Source organism: Lasioglossum baleicum, chromosome 8 (genome assembly GCF_051020765.1).
Source record: "Lasioglossum baleicum chromosome 8, iyLasBale1, whole genome shotgun sequence".
NCBI classification, from domain to species: Eukaryota; Metazoa; Arthropoda; class Insecta; order Hymenoptera; family Halictidae; genus Lasioglossum; species Lasioglossum baleicum.
Window position 1 is genome coordinate 14,510,871 of NC_134936.1, and position 16,494 is coordinate 14,527,364.

The following is a 16,494-nucleotide window of genomic DNA, read 5'->3' on the forward strand; positions in this document are numbered from 1 at the left end:
TGAGCGACCGTTTGTTTGCAACTGGCTTTTCTGTGGCAAGCGGTTCACACGTTCGGATGAGTTGCAGCGGCACCTTCGAACCCACACCGGCGAAAAGAGATTCGCCTGCCCGGTCTGCAACAAGCGGTTCATGCGCAGCGACCATCTCGCGAAGCACGTCAAGACCCACAGCAGCAGCAGCAGCAGCAGCGGCAGCAAGGGCAAGGGGGGAGCGGGGAGCTCGTCGGCCGAGTCCTGCTCCGACAGCGAGGACAACGGGAGTCAGCAGAGTCCCACTTCCAGCTCGGTGCCGCCGCAGCCGCAGCCGCAGCCGCAGCCGGGCCAACAGCAGCCGGCGGGGCCTCAGGCCCAGCAGCAACAGGCTCTGGTGGCGGCGGCGGCGGCAACGGCAGCGGCGGTGGGCCAGGACACCAACACCACCACATCCCAGACCACCACCAGTCTCGGCCATCAGCCGACAACGCCCATGACCCCAATACAGATGACCCCACCGCCTCTGACCCCACACCATCCCCACCACCCGCATCTCCCTCCTCTAATGCACCATCCGCATCATCACGCAACATCCGTGTCGGCGGTGGCGGCCCACCATCCGCACGCGGGGATGAGCATGCACTGAGCCCGGTGGGGCCCGGAGCCGGTGCCTGCAGTTCCGCTGCCACTGCCGCAACGGCCCTGGGCTCCCCCTTATCCTACCCCCTCAACCTGAACCTCGTACAGTCCGTACAATCCGTACAGAATCATGCGACCATCGGTCACCATCACACCACCACCGCGCACCACCAACACCAGAATCAGAATCAGAACCATCACCACCATCACCACCACCACCATCATCACCACCAACAACAGCACTCGCGCCAGAGTAACTCCTATTCCGTGCAACAAAATCCTGGCACGCCGGGGACCGCGCAGACTCCCTCACCCTCGTCCCCCGCGCCTGTACATAGTCTCTAGGTTGTTCAAGCTTCGCCACTTTCTATTCACCATCCACTTTTTACGTTTTCTCTCACACAAACACGAAACGGATAGCGACGGATCCTTTTTCTTCGGTTGCTTCGAATCACGGAACTCAGCTAATCGAACCGAGTCTTGTCTCGCCTAATCGCGCCAATCTAAGTTTCCTGCCTGCTGACGATAACCGCGAGTTCGAAGCGAGAGATCTACGGCGTCCGTCGCTAGCCCGTTTCTCTCTCTATCTTGTCTCTCTGTCTATCTTTTTCGCTCGCTCTCTCTCTCTCTCTCTCTCTCTCACTTTTTCTCTCACTGTCTCTACAACCTGGATCCCTGGTCCCCCACATCCTCGACGCTCGGTTGTTCTCTAGGTCGGCAGTCGTCGGTCGTCGAAACACATCCGACTCGATGCACCGCCGGCTTTGTTACTTGTAAATATTATACATAGCGCGTGAGAAAGATATTATATTAATTAAGCGGTGTAATGTTGTAAAAAAATTCTATATAAACGCACTGTCGCGCTGTACCATACACCTACACGTAGAGATACACGCAACAAATGCATATACGAAAAAGGTGCGCGCGAGCTCTCTAGCCCCAGGTATTCTCGAACGACGCGACCACCGACGCCCGCGCCCGCGCGCGATCTGAACATCCGGGGATATAGTAATATCGAGATTCCTCTCCGAGCAGGTTCCAAACGACGTTGACCGTGCAGGCACGCACATACACCACACACCGTCGACCGACGGGAAGAAAAGAAAGAAAAAAAGATAAAACGCGTCCCTGTATACGTCGGATTTTCATTGACGCCTTTCGATATTATTTCCCCTTGACGCGCGATTTGCGTTTGGAACTTGGTATTCGGACTGCATCCCGACACGACCGTCATCGATCGACGACGACCTTCTTCGATCTTAATATCACGATATTATGAATTAATTATTATTATTATTATGATTAATTATTAATTATTAATTAATTATTATTATTATTGATGTATTATTATAAAGATTATAAATTCATTTTGAAAGAGATAAAGAGGAAATAAACGATGCTTTTGTGAGTAACGATGTGCCTCTGAATATCATGATTCCCCCCGTGATCGTGTTCTCTCCACTAAAAGTCTATCATCCCCTAGCTCTCGCGGCCCTTGCTCCCGCTGCCGCTACTTCTGCTTCTTCGGAGACTCGCTACATCTCTTCCGACATCCCCGCAAGGACGTCCACTCCTCCTCGCTATAACCTCCGAAGACCTTCGTGCCCCGGTGCGAGAAACGTCGGACGTGTTCGTAGCGGACGTAGACCAGAAACGTAAGTTCCCGTCGCAATTTCCAGCCCCAGCTCAGAACGAACGGAGCCGGGCTCTGCTTTTTCTCTCGCGAGTTGCGCCGGTGATTTGCATTAAAATCATTAGCCGGCGCCCTTCTCCCTTTGTCGGTTGGCGAACCGAAAGCAAGGTCCACGAGGTTTTTTCCAGCCGGGGCCCCGATCTACTCGCCTTGATTAACTCGAAAAAGGTTTTTATCTACTCGACGCGATACGTATATTCCTGTTGGCCTATTTACGACGGGAGAACGAGAGAACGCTCGCAACCTATCCGAGCACTCGACGTTATTACCGAGGATGACTCGGCTCGTTTGATCCCGTGCTCGACCGAGAGAGCCTTCCGCCGCTAATGCCTAAATAATGACGTATATACGCGACACGCAGCTTTATAAGCTTCGATAAATTTAATTACCCGCGGCCCTCTCTCGAAACGCGTCGCGTAATTTTCTTTTAATCGTGCTCCATTAAGCTAAGACGCGTGCGCGAAGACGTCGCGCCGCATCGTTCGAATCGCGAAAGAGACGCGCGATCTTCTCGAGAGCCGGCAATTATTTCCAACGCGCGTCAATCCGAGAAAATTGAGCGGTCTGACAACGACAGGCCGTGACCGAGCCATAAACGATCCCCGCTCTCGCGGTAAGCTCTAAATCGGATCAATATGCCGGAGATTACCGCACAAGATCGTTATGCAAAGCAGCGAAGGAGGGTCTGAAGCGTCGCGAGGTCGAACCAGAACCAGACCAGAATCAGGCGATGCAAAACGACGCGATGCGACCCGACCCGAGGACTCGCGGGGGGGTGTGGTTAACGTCGAGCAGCCTACAAGCTGCCGGGGGATGACTTTTTCGGTGATTTAACCAACGAGGGTGAACGTTTGTTATTCAATTTGCGGCCCCCTCGGTACCAGCCACTGCTCACCCTCTTTACCCACAGATCATCGCGCCTTTACGACCGTCACCATGCTTTTCCAACTCCTTGCTTCGGGAATACGATCGCCCTTTATCCGACGTACCCTTCTCCGCAGACGCACAACTCCCAGATAGTTTCATCTCCTTTCCATGCCATGAACTTTCGATTCGGAGAACCCCGTGATGTACATAGTACTCGCCTCCTCTTAGTTAGCCTAAAGTCTAAAGAGCCTGCTTCGTACACTCGTGGAACAGTTTTGTCGAGGTGAGTCGCTCCGCTATATTTTCCCCGTAATACAAATGATTAGTGTCTACAAGTAATTCGATCAAAAATCCTCTTTCTGTCGCAGGAAACGGAGAACAACGTCGCACGAGGATCCTCTAAGGACTTGCTCTGTTCGATGGTTCAACGAAGAAATACTTTGCTGAGAAATAAAGAACACGATTTCGAGAGAACCTCTTGTCTTGATTTATATGCCGTCAAAGTCCTGCTCCCCTTCCTAATTATTCCATCGACGAAGCTAGTTCAGTCGGCCGGGAAAAACGACGCGGAAAAAGGCGACCGCGGATCAAACGCGGGTGGTACTTTGAAACTTCACACCGTGACTGACGTCGGTCGACAGCCAGGACATAGTCTCTGAAAAAGGCCGAAACGCTCGCAATAAGTATCTCCGGCGGCCCTTCCGGACCCGCTAACAAACCTCACGAAGCTAACGACTCGGTTTATAGTTCGAGGGCACGGTTTCGAGTATACAAAAGTGTCCCGCCTGTTTCGTCTCCCTCCGGACCACAGGGAATTCTTCGGACCCTCGATATACAATCGGTAATGCAAGATCGTCCGTCAACGATCACGCGTTTACACGGATTTGTTCGCTGGCTGTTCAATTAGAAGCAAGAATGAGCTGGATTGCTAAATAAATGAGATTACGAATGCGTAGAGGATTGTATACTCTTTATTGACGAGTAGACTGCGAATTTTATGCATTTATGACAGAAATGGGTACGTGCGTTTTAAAACGATGGACATATTAAAAAGATTTAAGACCAGCAGTGTATTAGTGTTATCTGAATAAGATAGTTAAAAGAAGAAAAAATTATATTTGGCTCCTGTGTCTTGCAATCAACGCATATATTTTTTATTTTGCATAAAGATCCGCAGTCTATTGATGAGATATCAAAAAACGTTCCTCTGTCCGTGTGGTCTGTTTACATTTTCTACCCCGAACGTTCGAAAACTGAGAAGACGCAGAATTTCACACACGTTTCATCGGTAGCGACGAGAACTAGATCACCGGACCTCGCAGCCGTGCATTATCGACCTTTCGCGCGGCTATCTGCGAATCTGCCTCGAAACGGAAACCCCGACCGGTAATCTCGGTGGCGCGTAACGAGCGAACAGATTAGGCTGCTCGTAGGATCTCGACGATGTACCTAATAAAGGAGGCTAACGAGACCAGGGGCATGTGGTTAACGACAACCTATCCCGGAGCACGAAGCACGGAGCAACTCTACGAGACACATGCGTGGAACACCGGTGTGTCCGTTCCTCTCGAAGCTCGCATGTGCGCGCACGCACACGTGCAGGACCCGAAAGGCACGCGAGTCTTGTTACCAAAGTGCCGCAGCCTCGAGAACGACCTCGTCCCGATGGAAAGGTCTCGGTGTCTTTTCAAGTTCCCGACAAACAGATTAGGATTCGGAGCCGTTCGTAAGTCGGACCACTCTCGGATCTCGAGTGGATCGCTCTCGAGAAGTCGGTCGGGATCACGCGTAGATCATCGGCAAATTAGTATCGGGTACGAACGTGTCGGATTTCCGGACGCGAACCGGTCCGCGCCGAAGCTGAGAAAACAATGGCGACACTGGATCGACGATCCGGTATAATTTTAATGGGCAAACGAGCTCGTTGCGAACTTTAAGCACCCGGCGTTGTCCGAACTTGTAACGCAAGACCGATAGCGTTACCCCCGTCCGATTCGACGGTAATTGCGCGTCGTTAAAGGTCATTAAAGTATCTGGTTGGTCCACACGACACTCGCGTGGGGAGCCGATCACGTCGGTGAATCAACATCGCTCGACAATAACCTCGTCACAGAAGTTCGCCCTAATTGAAACGGGTCGGCGCAAACTAATTACCGCCGGACGGTGCCGATTCACGATCGAATTATTTCGGGGCAGAGCGTCGCATCGCCTCGGCTACTCATCTCGCGCGACGTCCAATCAGTTTCTCTCCCTCGCGAGGACTCGTGAAGAGAGGAAAAGGGTGTTCTCGACTATGTTTAGAACGACCGAAACGAAATAACGCTGCCACTCGGTGACATGTTCAAATCGCTACATCATATTTCTGTAACTCGACGTTCTACGTCGTCGCATCGTCCGACAACTCCGCTTGCCAGTTGATCGCGTAACCGGTGTCCGAGGACTTTGATCTGCGCTGTCGAGGTCGGTCTTCGAGCGAATCGGAAGAAGCGTTTCCTGCGCGTCTTCGAGAGACAGATGCGACGATCGTTGCGGTCGACGGTCGCGCGACGATTACCGCGAGAACACTTCGGATAAAGGAGACGATGAAACGCGGCTCGGCGAAAGTTAACCAATCGATACACATATGCTAGACCGCAGACCATTCACGGCAGGGACTGCATCCTGCATTTAGTCGCATCTGACCCAGTTCTGGTCCACCTTGGCGTCCCGACAGCCGGGGAAAAGCTGGACGACGACTCGCGGAGAGACGTCCTGCGCGAATAATCTTCGTTTACCTGCAGGAAAATCGTGGCTCGGAGCCGCGCGCATTGTTCGAGCCCGATTCGAGCGGAAGGGCGCATTAAATGCAAAATAGAGCCGCCCGACAATGGTATTATAATTGCGCGGTTCTTTGTCGTCGAGGCATAACAGATTTCTTCGTGCCCGCCTCTCTTCTGTTCGCGAGCGGCAGGCCGACGACTCGCGAAACTTTTTGACCTCGTTCGGCATCGACTACGACAACCGCGGCGAGGAAAGTTTCGAGACGATTGTCGGCTGCGCCCGTGGTTTTATTTTTTCTCGAGCGGAAATCGCGGCCACAACTTTCCCGTGAAAACCGAAGTTTTCGTCTGAACGGGACGACGCGACGACGCGACGCGCGGCGGAGGACGTTGTCGAGCGAACCGAGCGGTTCGTATTTTCCCGCGGTATGTCTCGCAGGCGTTCTATCTTCGGTTGTTGGCGGTTTGTACGCCGCCGGTACGCTCGTAGGAGCTTGCAACGAGCGCGTGTGGAAGCGGGCGAGCAAGCGAGCGAATCGTTCACGACATCCGAAGCATTGTAGCGCAACATGTCATTCCGGTATTACGGCGCAAGGTACGAGCGTACACAACAATGCCACGTATATAGACGTTTAATTATCATCGAGTAATGCGACTAATGACATACATTAGCTCGCGAGTCGCCATATGGGGAGCCTTTTGTTCGCCACTATATACGGTATATAATAATAGCGGCTCACGGAAAGAGTTGTGCACGCGCATGCGTGGCTAGGCGACCAGCCTCCTCTTCCCTTCGCAGTTCTTTCGGTCTTTCCTCCTTCGTTTCACCGTTTCCACCGTGTTTGTCTCCCTTTTTCACCTTCTCTCGTATACTCGGACGGCTCTTCCTTGTTTCTCCGCACCGCACCGTACCTCCGCGTCCTTATGCCACCGTGAATCATTCCGCGTGCGACTGCGTGCCACTGATTACCGTAATCAGTCCGTTCCTGTTCCGGTATATCGGCCGCTAATTATAATCATCGATTCCGCCGACGTCACTTCCTCGTTTTCGAGCTGTCCGCGGTGCCCGGCAGGCTCGCGGATGTACAAACGGATTCCGATCCAACGGAAGGCATGTCCTGTCCGTTTGTCCACCCCGTATATACGTCCGTCGCTCGCCCACGACCATCTTCCGTGGAACCGCACGGAACGTGGGGGCTCGATCGACCGTCCCTCTTCGCGAACCGTATCGTTTCCTGCACTCGACGAACCTACAAAAGTACAAAAGACAGAACCGATTGGCTCGTACGCCGTTTCCAGCTGCTCCGGAACGCAACCGGCCACTTCTTCGACCACTTTGTCGACCACACGAGTGGACTGCTCTCGAAAGTCGACCCGGTAGGTCCTACAGGAAATAAAGGAGACCCCTGAGAAAGCCCAAACAAATCCGTCCTGTAAATCGCTCGAGCAACCTCGTCCAGGAGATAATAGTTCTTCTTCTTCCTTTTGGAGAGGCTGATCGTTCCGAGGTAAACACCATTGACTTTCGCAAAGTTTTCGGTAAACCGGTGCACGATCCATCCCCCGGACAAATTCGGGAAACAGTCCCACGGGAGACGAGCCCTGCGACGAATCGAAAGCAAACACATGTCTACTAGCTGCTGGAGTCGAGGTACGCCCCTCGTTCATACAACTATCGTAGGAAAATCATTGCCGTTCGGAACGACGCCCCGGGGGAGGCTGGAAATAATCGTATTTGTGGCGCGATCATTTGGCTACGTCTCCCGCCGCATTGGAAAGCCTTCAAGACCCCGTACAAGTCCCATAAGGTGTTCTCTCGACGCCGCGTCGCCAGGGAAAACCGTATTAGCCGCGTTTTCGCGATGGCTCCCTCTGCACAAAAGACCGCCGCGAGTCAAATCGCACGGTTTTCGATTGCGAAACGAGAGAGGCCGGTGTCCCGTCGGCAATGCGAATTATTACGTGGGATATAGGTAGGCGAAGGCGGACATTTTACAATGCGAGATGTAAAAGTTGACTGACTGCTTGCCTGCCTGCTGGCTCGCCAGCTCCGCGCGCACCTTCGCCCGCCTTTGCAAATAAACGAGCAATTTTTCTCTTTCTCTCTCCCCCTCTCTCTCGTCGGAATTATTGCGCGACGAAGGGAAAATCGAAGTGAATTTTCCACGAACCGGGAAAGTACCCGCGCCTTCGGGAAATTACTGGCATTATGTCCGCCCGTAAATTGCCGGCCGTTCAATTTGCCGATTCGTTTTGGCGGAGCCGTTGCGTAATCGAGCCTTTATCGCATACGTTGTAGCCGGCGCGCGGGCATAACCGTGTATCGTTAGCTCGGGAAATATGCCGGCTTTAGTGCCAGTTGCTTCGCCCCAAATGGAAAACAAGAGTCGAACTCTATTGCAGGGAGGTGCACGGTATAGTTATTGTTCGACCCGAAGAACGAGGAAACTTGTCAGGGAACGCGAAGAGAGAGAAAGAGAGAGCGAGAGAGAGACGTATCGACCGTTGTAGCATGGTTGTCGCGTTGGGTTCAGTATGATACTCGACGAAACTTTGGGAATTCCGGTGATCGACAGCGACGCGGTGCCTCGAGTCGGACAGCTTTCGTTTATGATTCATTTGAAGGATTCGTGTGAACCATCGGCGTTAGCCTATACATAATTCAATCCCGGGAAAAAATAGAGAGAGCCCGTTTTCGGTAGCGTTGGCTGTCACATCGGATCCGTAGACGCGCGGAGCGACGTTCGTTGACGTGGCCAGCGGATCGCGAAATGCGCGCTCACGCGCATTAATCGCCACGAAAATACAAACAAAAGCGGCAGGTGGCGAACTACAAAGAAGAAAACTGCTTTTAATTGCTGAACAATGACTTCGCTGCGTGCCACACCTTCACGCATTGTCTTACCCCCGAGCGGATTACTTACGCCGAGTGGTCAGAGTCAATGTCGGCGTCGGCCAATGCAACCGCCAGACAATTAGTGGCCCGTGCTACCGGCAATTTATTTTTACCGAGAAAAATCATACGGAGAATCGTTTGTCGTACGCCTCTCTCGCTTCCTGATAGACGATTTCCCGTCGTAGCTAGTGCTCGGTGGAGAGATATCGGTGAACCAGAGTGGTCACGACGATCTATTAGAAAGATCTAGCTACCGCGAACGCGTCAACACCTTGGCACAATCGCGGTTTATTTAGCCGGTTATTACGGCCGGTGGCGAAACACGAGGCTCCACGCACCAGTGAACTCATTGATTTCTAATTAACGGCCAGATCGAAGAACAATCGCGATATAATTTCTCGTGTCCGGTACAATGAAGCCGCGCGACAATGCAGAATTCCCCGCGGTCTCCCCGGAGAGGCATGACAGGGGGGCGTACACCGTTTCAGAAATTCGTCTTTGGCCCCGGTCTCCGGTCTTTCTCTTTCACGCGAAAAATGCCAGATGTTTCGCATGTGGCCGACGCGACGTAACGTTCGTCGCCGTTGTTCCGCTTCTGTCACGGCAATCCCTTATTCATGCGAGACCGCGAATTCGGATCGACGCGGCCTGCGGAACGCGAGCCACCGGCACACGTTTCGATCCTCTTCTTCTTCCGGCGTCGCAAAAATGTATGCAATAGTTTCTCCGAAAAATTCCAAAATGACGAAACGTTCGCTAGGAAGATGGTCGCGCTGTTTCTATAGACAATGGACACGTTCGAGTAAACATGCAACACCGGCATACGCCTCAGCTCTCTTCTTCTTCCGGCATCGCGAAAATGTATCCGATAGCTTGTCCTAAAAATTAAAAAATGACAAAACGTTCGCAATGAAGATGATCGCGCTGTTCTATAATATACATGCGCCACCGGTACACGCTCCAGTCCTCCTTTTCTTCCGGCATCACGAAAATGTACCCGATAGCTTGTCCGAAAAATTCCAAAATGACAAAATGTTCGCCAGGAAGATGATCGTACTGTTTCTATGGACACGTTCGAGTATACATACACCACCGGCGCACGCCCCAGTCCTCTTCTTCCTCCGGCATCGCGAAAATGTAGTCAATAGCTTGTCTGAAAAAATTCAAAAATGTCGAAACGTTCGCAAGGGAAATGATCACGCTGTTTCTATGTATACGCTCGCGTTGCCTAACAACGAAAGAATTTTTCAGATCCGCAACGGGTTTTTCCCTGCGTCATTTCCACCATCGAGGTTGCTATTTTTTCATGCAATTTCCTATCCGAGACCACCTCGTCGCTCGCCCCCTTCCCGTTCCTGTCCCGTTTCTTTATCCGAGCGATCTTCACGCTGTATCGCGGTACTTCCTTGTACCGCGGCTCGGATGCCTCATTATACGGGACTCGTCTATCAGAATCGATCACTCTTCTGGTGGGCGTACATTCGACGAAGGAGGTCCTCGAAGTTGACGCGCGCCTCGACCTGCTAACGTAGAACGTTTCGGATTTATTCAATAACGACGATCGTTAAGGTCTGGCCGAGGGAGGGGCGGGATCGTGGCCCTCGATATTCGACGCCAGACACGTGCTCTCCTCCTAGCTTGCTTTCATCGGCGGGCCACGCTTTCCAGAGCTTATTAACGATGTGTGTATCGTCTTTCGCGATATCCTGCGTTTGCTTTTCCGTCGTCGAGACTTCGTTAAGGTACGTGTTCATCTGAGAATTTCCTGTCGAGAGTACTCTCAATTTGCGTGTCTACTTGAGAATACTTCAGAAATGTTTTCTCTTGGAAAGTCCTCTCAGGTTTTCAATGGTGATAAGAATTGTTGCAATGTACTTAACCCTCATCCGTCTCAGTTTGACACAGTTTTCCCGAAATTAGTTATACTGTTCTGTTACTTGCAGGTAAAGTCCGAAATTTCGTGATTTTTATTTTATTAATGCGAAACACATAACCGAAAAACCTAAGATGTAAATGTTAACACATCATTTTGAATGAAAAAATATATTTAAAAAGAACTTTTTAAAAACCATGCTTATATTAAAATGCACTAAAAAGGAGAAAATAATTTTTTTAGACATTAGTGACTACAAATAACAGAGTGGGAACGCGTAGTGGAGTAGGGAGCGCTGGCGCGCGGAGTGGGGATCGCTGAACGCGATGTTAATATTAAAATTTTTTTTCTCCTGAACACACAGTTTTTTAAAATTTGTTTTTTAATATTGCATTGTCATCCAGTTCTCAGCTATGTTTAAAGTTGCAAGTCTCTAGCTCATCGGGAAGTGGTTTAAAATTCGATTACAAGTTTTGACGAATACAAAAACATCGAACATAAACTGTTTACCTTGCTAGTTTATCGATTTTTTATCACTGTGTCAATTGGACACCGAGGGACAGATTCAGTTCCAGAGGGACAGATGACGGTTAATAAGAAAAAAGAACTCTTGAGAGTAACTCGCGATAGTTTTACTCTCGGATGGACACTGACCTTCAGACCGGTTACGTGTCTCGAGTTTAATTGGCGGAGGACAACGGGACGGTTCTTTTGAGGCTTGCCAAAGAGGACGGGCCGAGGCGAACACTTCGATACCGTGCGAATAGCCGAAGACACTCTCGTCCGTTTGGCACATCCGCTCGCGGCCCGGTGTCTTTCTCGGTTTTTGTTTGATTTGTGTTCGGGTGGCGTAACACGGGGAACAGCTACTCGCTCGTGGCGAGATAAAAATACGGTCGAAAGGGTATTAGTCATGTTGCGATGGCCCGTGGGGTTTCGGAGAGACGCGCGTGTATCCGTCCACCTCTCTCTCTCTCTCTCTCTCTCTCTCTCTCTTTTTCACGCGGGCCAAGCGCGAACGCGTGTTAACTAGATCGCCAGGAAACGGTGCCGCTAAATCACGCGGGATACGAGCAAACCCAGAACGGCGCGCACCAATACGCCAACCAATTCACGCATACCGCGGGCCTTCGTCGGTCTCGCTTCCTCTCCGCAATTTCTCCGTTTCCGTTGCTCCGCTTCGCCCTCTCTTTCGAGCCCTCTGTCGGCCCGACTCGCCTACTCGTGTGCGTATATTCTGCCCCTGGTCCGGGCGCAGACGTATCAATTAACTCGGCAACTCGACGGCCATCTCGACTAATTTCCATCCGTTCTCGACATACCTACTCGATGTGCCATGAAATTATCGGCCGATAGCTGCGGCCCGCAACCGCGCCATATTTTCCTCGGCTACCTCGTCGGCCCAGAAGCGTTTACGATGCCTCGGGCTCCGCATTTTTGCCCGTCCTCGTCCAAAAACTTGCAACGGCGCCGAGACGATCGAACCGAAATCTCGCCGAACGCAGTCTGGCCGCGACCGGGAGCCCGTTCGCTCGCGGAAGATAAATGATTCTCGATCGGAAGTGCTCGCGACGGTCTGAGGAACGCGCGAGAGGTGTTGATCGACTCGCCGCGAAACGATCGTTTGTCAGGTCGGAACTCGCGTCCCGAGACGGCTGGTAAACCGTTCGTTCGCGAGAACGATTTATGGTTGAGGAGAGTCGACCATGCGAGTCAACCGGAAGTCGCGGTGCCCTTTGTTCCCTCGGTTCCTTTTTACTCGTGCAACTCGTCCCAGGCTCCGTTTATCACGCATTTACATTCCCCGTTGCTCGGCTCCTCGCCCACTCGTCGCGTTCAGATTATTGAATTAGATATACCGACGGAATTGAATTGATTTCTGACAGTCATCCCACGATCCGGCACGCTCGCAGGTATAATGCCGCCGTGATATCGTGCGGAGAACAATCGTCCAGGATGAGAGCGTGGATGATCTTTCTGTTTCTGGGATCGCTTCTCGTCCCTCGCTGATTTTTCCACCGATCGGCTCTCTCCTCTCGCTCGTTCTACTCGTGAACGTCGAACGAACCTGGTTTTCTCTCGTTCGAAACTGTTTTCGACGATTCCGTGTCGGTCTCCGCCTAATATTTATTTGCTCGTTTGTTCCTTTCTTTTCGTCCACCGTGAAATACAGCTATAGACGAGAGGAGAGGCGCGTATCGGTGCATCTGGCAAACGACGCGACGACCCCGATGCGACACGGGGCGCGACACGAGTGAATATTAGGGCACGCAGATCGGGGCGTGTCCGATGGTGTCGTTTCCTACGTGCCATTGTACGACCCAGGGCGAGACGCACCTGGGAGTGAACCTACCACGCCTCTGAATCATGGGCATGTAAGAGGTCTCCGCGTCGATGTACCCATAAAGGTACACACACGCATTCCGCATACGCGTGCACGCGCGCATTCACCGGCACCGCGATTCTCTAGACGCGAGCGGTTTCGGCGCGAGCACACCAACGACAGGCAAAGCGGAGAGGAAAGCGGAGAGCAGAACGGTGTGCAAAGCCGACGAATCACCGACCCGCCGTATGACATACGGGATCGTGCGAGGAGACACAATACCGGCCGGTCATTACGCATCTATAGGCATTGTTCGAGATACGCGAGCAGGATGCGCCGAGATGCACGGGTAATGCCAGCTCCGCGAACCGGTTGCGTTGTCGTCAGACTTTCCGGATTCGCTGCGAGCTCGCAAGTCTACCGATTTACCGGAAAAGCGGAAGAACAAGTTTGAATTTTAGTCAAACTAAAAATTGTTTGCGTCAGTTACGGGAAGGCGAAGCTGAATAAAAATGTATTTCTCCTCTGAACCTTTTGCCGTAACATTTTCTTGAAAGTGCTTAAAACGTCTTTATCTCCAAACATGTAGGAGGAAGGAAAATTTGTATTTCTTGTATGGCTACATTTATTTTAACGCTAAACCTATCACGGTCAAATGGCCGGTTTCATCTTTTCCAATTATCGAAATTATAAAAATCCATTTGTGGAAAATAATGGAATAAATTTCCTTGTCCAAGCATCTATTATATTTCAAAATTACGGACGATCTTGGTAAATAAAGCGTTGCCATTTTTATAAGGCAATATATACCAGATACTTTTAACACTAGATTCACCGAGCAGTAAATAAATGGGCATGCATTGCCTTATAATAATGAGAAAATTGCATTTATTTAGATTTCGTACTAGTTTTGTTAAAATATACAGGGTGAGTCACCTAACGTTGCCACATCAAATATCTTTGTTGTTCTTAAAGCCTAAATATAAAGTCTACAAATAAAGGGATTCGGAAATTAGTGAGTGATTGACAAGTAGACTGCGAACTTTTAATGATTAATGCAAAATAATAATGTTCTGTGTCTGTTATATGGACTAGGAGCTACTTAGAAAGTTTATACGTGCATGGGTAATTATAGTCACTGAATTCCTAATGAAAGGGGCTAACATCGTAGCTGTTTAAAAAAGGGTGGTTCCATTAAAAAAAATGAAGGCGACCTTGATATCTCTAAAAAAAATCACATAGAAACAAAAATGTTTTCGGTATCATGTGAGCCCCACTGAACCATTGAACTTTGTCCTTCAGACATTTGACGTATCTTTAAAAACAACAAAGATATTTCAGGTTAATCAATAGAGAAGATCACAAAAAAAATGTTTTAATATCTCTAAAAGAACAAATCAGCAACAGGTCATTTTGACTCATCCGGTAGTTCCAGTGTTAAAATATTGATTACAAACGAATGAAATTTTATTTATTGAAAAAGAAACTCGTAACATTCATATTTGTCAGACTTTGTTAAAAATCTTCCTACGAGTCTGACTGGTTAAAGTAAGGCAAGGGGTCAACGCTTACAATCATTTTTATTATAAACGCATAAAATCGCATGTATCTCGAATTACGACGCTCATCGGGAGTTTCACGCGAAGCGATAAATAAAGGCTACGTCCGCAGAGTATGAGTACGCAATTCGCTTTCGGATTCCAACGAGACCCTGGCGTACCCGGATCGAATCGGTAACCCCACGGTTTCACCGAGTCGAACGATACACCGAGTGGTAACGTGCAGCTCTCGCGCGACCCGAATACGCCCGGGGGCGGCCAGGGCGGAGGCGATTCCGCCCCCAGGTGGGTCGGGGTGGTACCCGGCATATCTCATTCTACGCGTGCATAAATAACGCGTCGGGAAGGATATCGGCCGCCTCGTAAATCCCCGAAATGGGGAAATGCTTGTCCGCGGATCGATTGCCAATTTCTCCGTGAGAAGAGGATTCTTCCGTTCGCTTCTCGCGGAAACAACGTTTTTGTCGGAACACGGTCCAAAGGAACTGGACCCACGACGACGAGGTGGACGGAAGACGTGGACGCCGGCAGATGACGCGAGAAGGAGCTCGAAGTAATTTCGGCGACAACAATGCGGTCTCGATATCGCGTGCCGGCACGGTACATCGGCAACACGCGTGTACGATCGTCGGTACGGTTACCGCGGACAGAGCATCGCACCTTTCCTCTTTCTCTCTCGATCCCTTCAGCTCGTCCTTTTTCTTCTTCTCTCTCTCTCTCTCCCTATCCTCGTTGTACAGGCAGCGAGATGGGTTTTGTTCGACGCACTGGCGGACAACAATAAGGTAACTGTAATTTCTGGAGGGCGACGCGAGCAGAGCAATGGCAACAGATGGAGAAACTTGCCCGTCCGCCCGTCAATGTCTTCGGGAAGGTTTCGTTTCAATAGCTGTCCCACATGTGTCTGAAGGAATAATAGCGACCGGTAGATGGGAAGAGAAGTACACGCATGCAACCGCAAAACAGTGATCTGTTCTCTCGCGGGCAACCTCCGGGATCTTCCGCGTACCGATCACGATCACGCTCGCCGAGTGGTACCGTAATGGTCGCCGCCGCCATCGAGATTGTTGTCGTCCAGCGATCGTAAAAATCGAGGATGGGTCGTCGCGAGGTAGCCACGGTCGCGGACAGATGGTCAAGCAACGAGTATAGTTGTAATCCGACGGTGTATTTCATTAAGCGATCGTTAAACGTAAATGATTCCGCGGTAGTAAATATGAAATATGTAGAGCGTGCGTGTGTAGACGTATAATTTGCTCGGCACCGACTGCTCTGGCCGCGGCCCACCGTGCGTACCCCCGCGCTCTCTACGAGAAATATACAGCACATCTATCGATACGGGAGCGCAGCAGCCGCGGAACGGAGCGGAGCGGAATGGAACGAAACGAAACGAAACGTATTACCGGCACGCCACTCGATCGTTTTTACGCGCAATTAATCGGCGTCGTTTTGTCCGGGGTTATAGGATGCCCGCGGACCGAACGAGCCGCGAGCTTCGAGTCTGGAGAGCCTCGAGAGCCAGTTCGTTGCACGTGCTGCGCGCCGTTTAACAAGCGGATCATAAACTTCTGTTTACAAGACAACAACACGCCGATAATGGATGACAAATATTGGCAGATGCTCGAGCAGAGAGAGAGCCGAGGGCCCGGCGGCCGGATGCCCCCGAGGTTCGACCTCGTCCTTTTATTGCCGTGGCGGGGTATACCATCGGGGCTTCGTAACTCCGCACCCCAAAATAGAGGATGACATTTCCGTGTGGTTTCTTTTTCGGCGGGCATTGTCGGGCCCCGGAATGAATAAATCAAGCTAGATCGGTGCGAACCTTGCAAGAGCAACAATGTTCGACGCGCGGAATCGTTCGTTCCCTTCGCAACCAAAGGTCAGAGCGAGAGAGAAAGAGGGAAACTCTCTT

General features: G+C 50.9%; 1 protein-coding gene across 6 annotated transcripts in view; it reads left to right on the top strand.

The window, feature by feature from the left end:
* The window catches only part of Sp1 (transcription factor Sp8), a 77,637-nt gene extending 72,779 nt beyond the window's left edge, over positions 1 to 4,858 (top strand). For 3 of the 6 annotated variants that reach the window (XR_013009403.1, XR_013009402.1, XR_013009399.1), the window contains exons 3-4: positions 68 to 3,455; positions 3,541 to 4,857. Coding sequence is in view for 1 of the 6 variants with exons in the window: in XM_076428633.1 (XP_076284748.1) it covers positions 68 to 957 (890 nt within the window). In the remaining 5 variants the exon portion in view is untranslated. Of the gene's footprint in view, positions 1 to 67 lie in introns of all 6 variants that reach the window. The other 3 variants (XR_013009400.1, XR_013009401.1, XM_076428633.1) reach the window with 3 other exon arrangements.
* Positions 4,859 to 16,494: the final 11,636 nt, after the last annotated feature.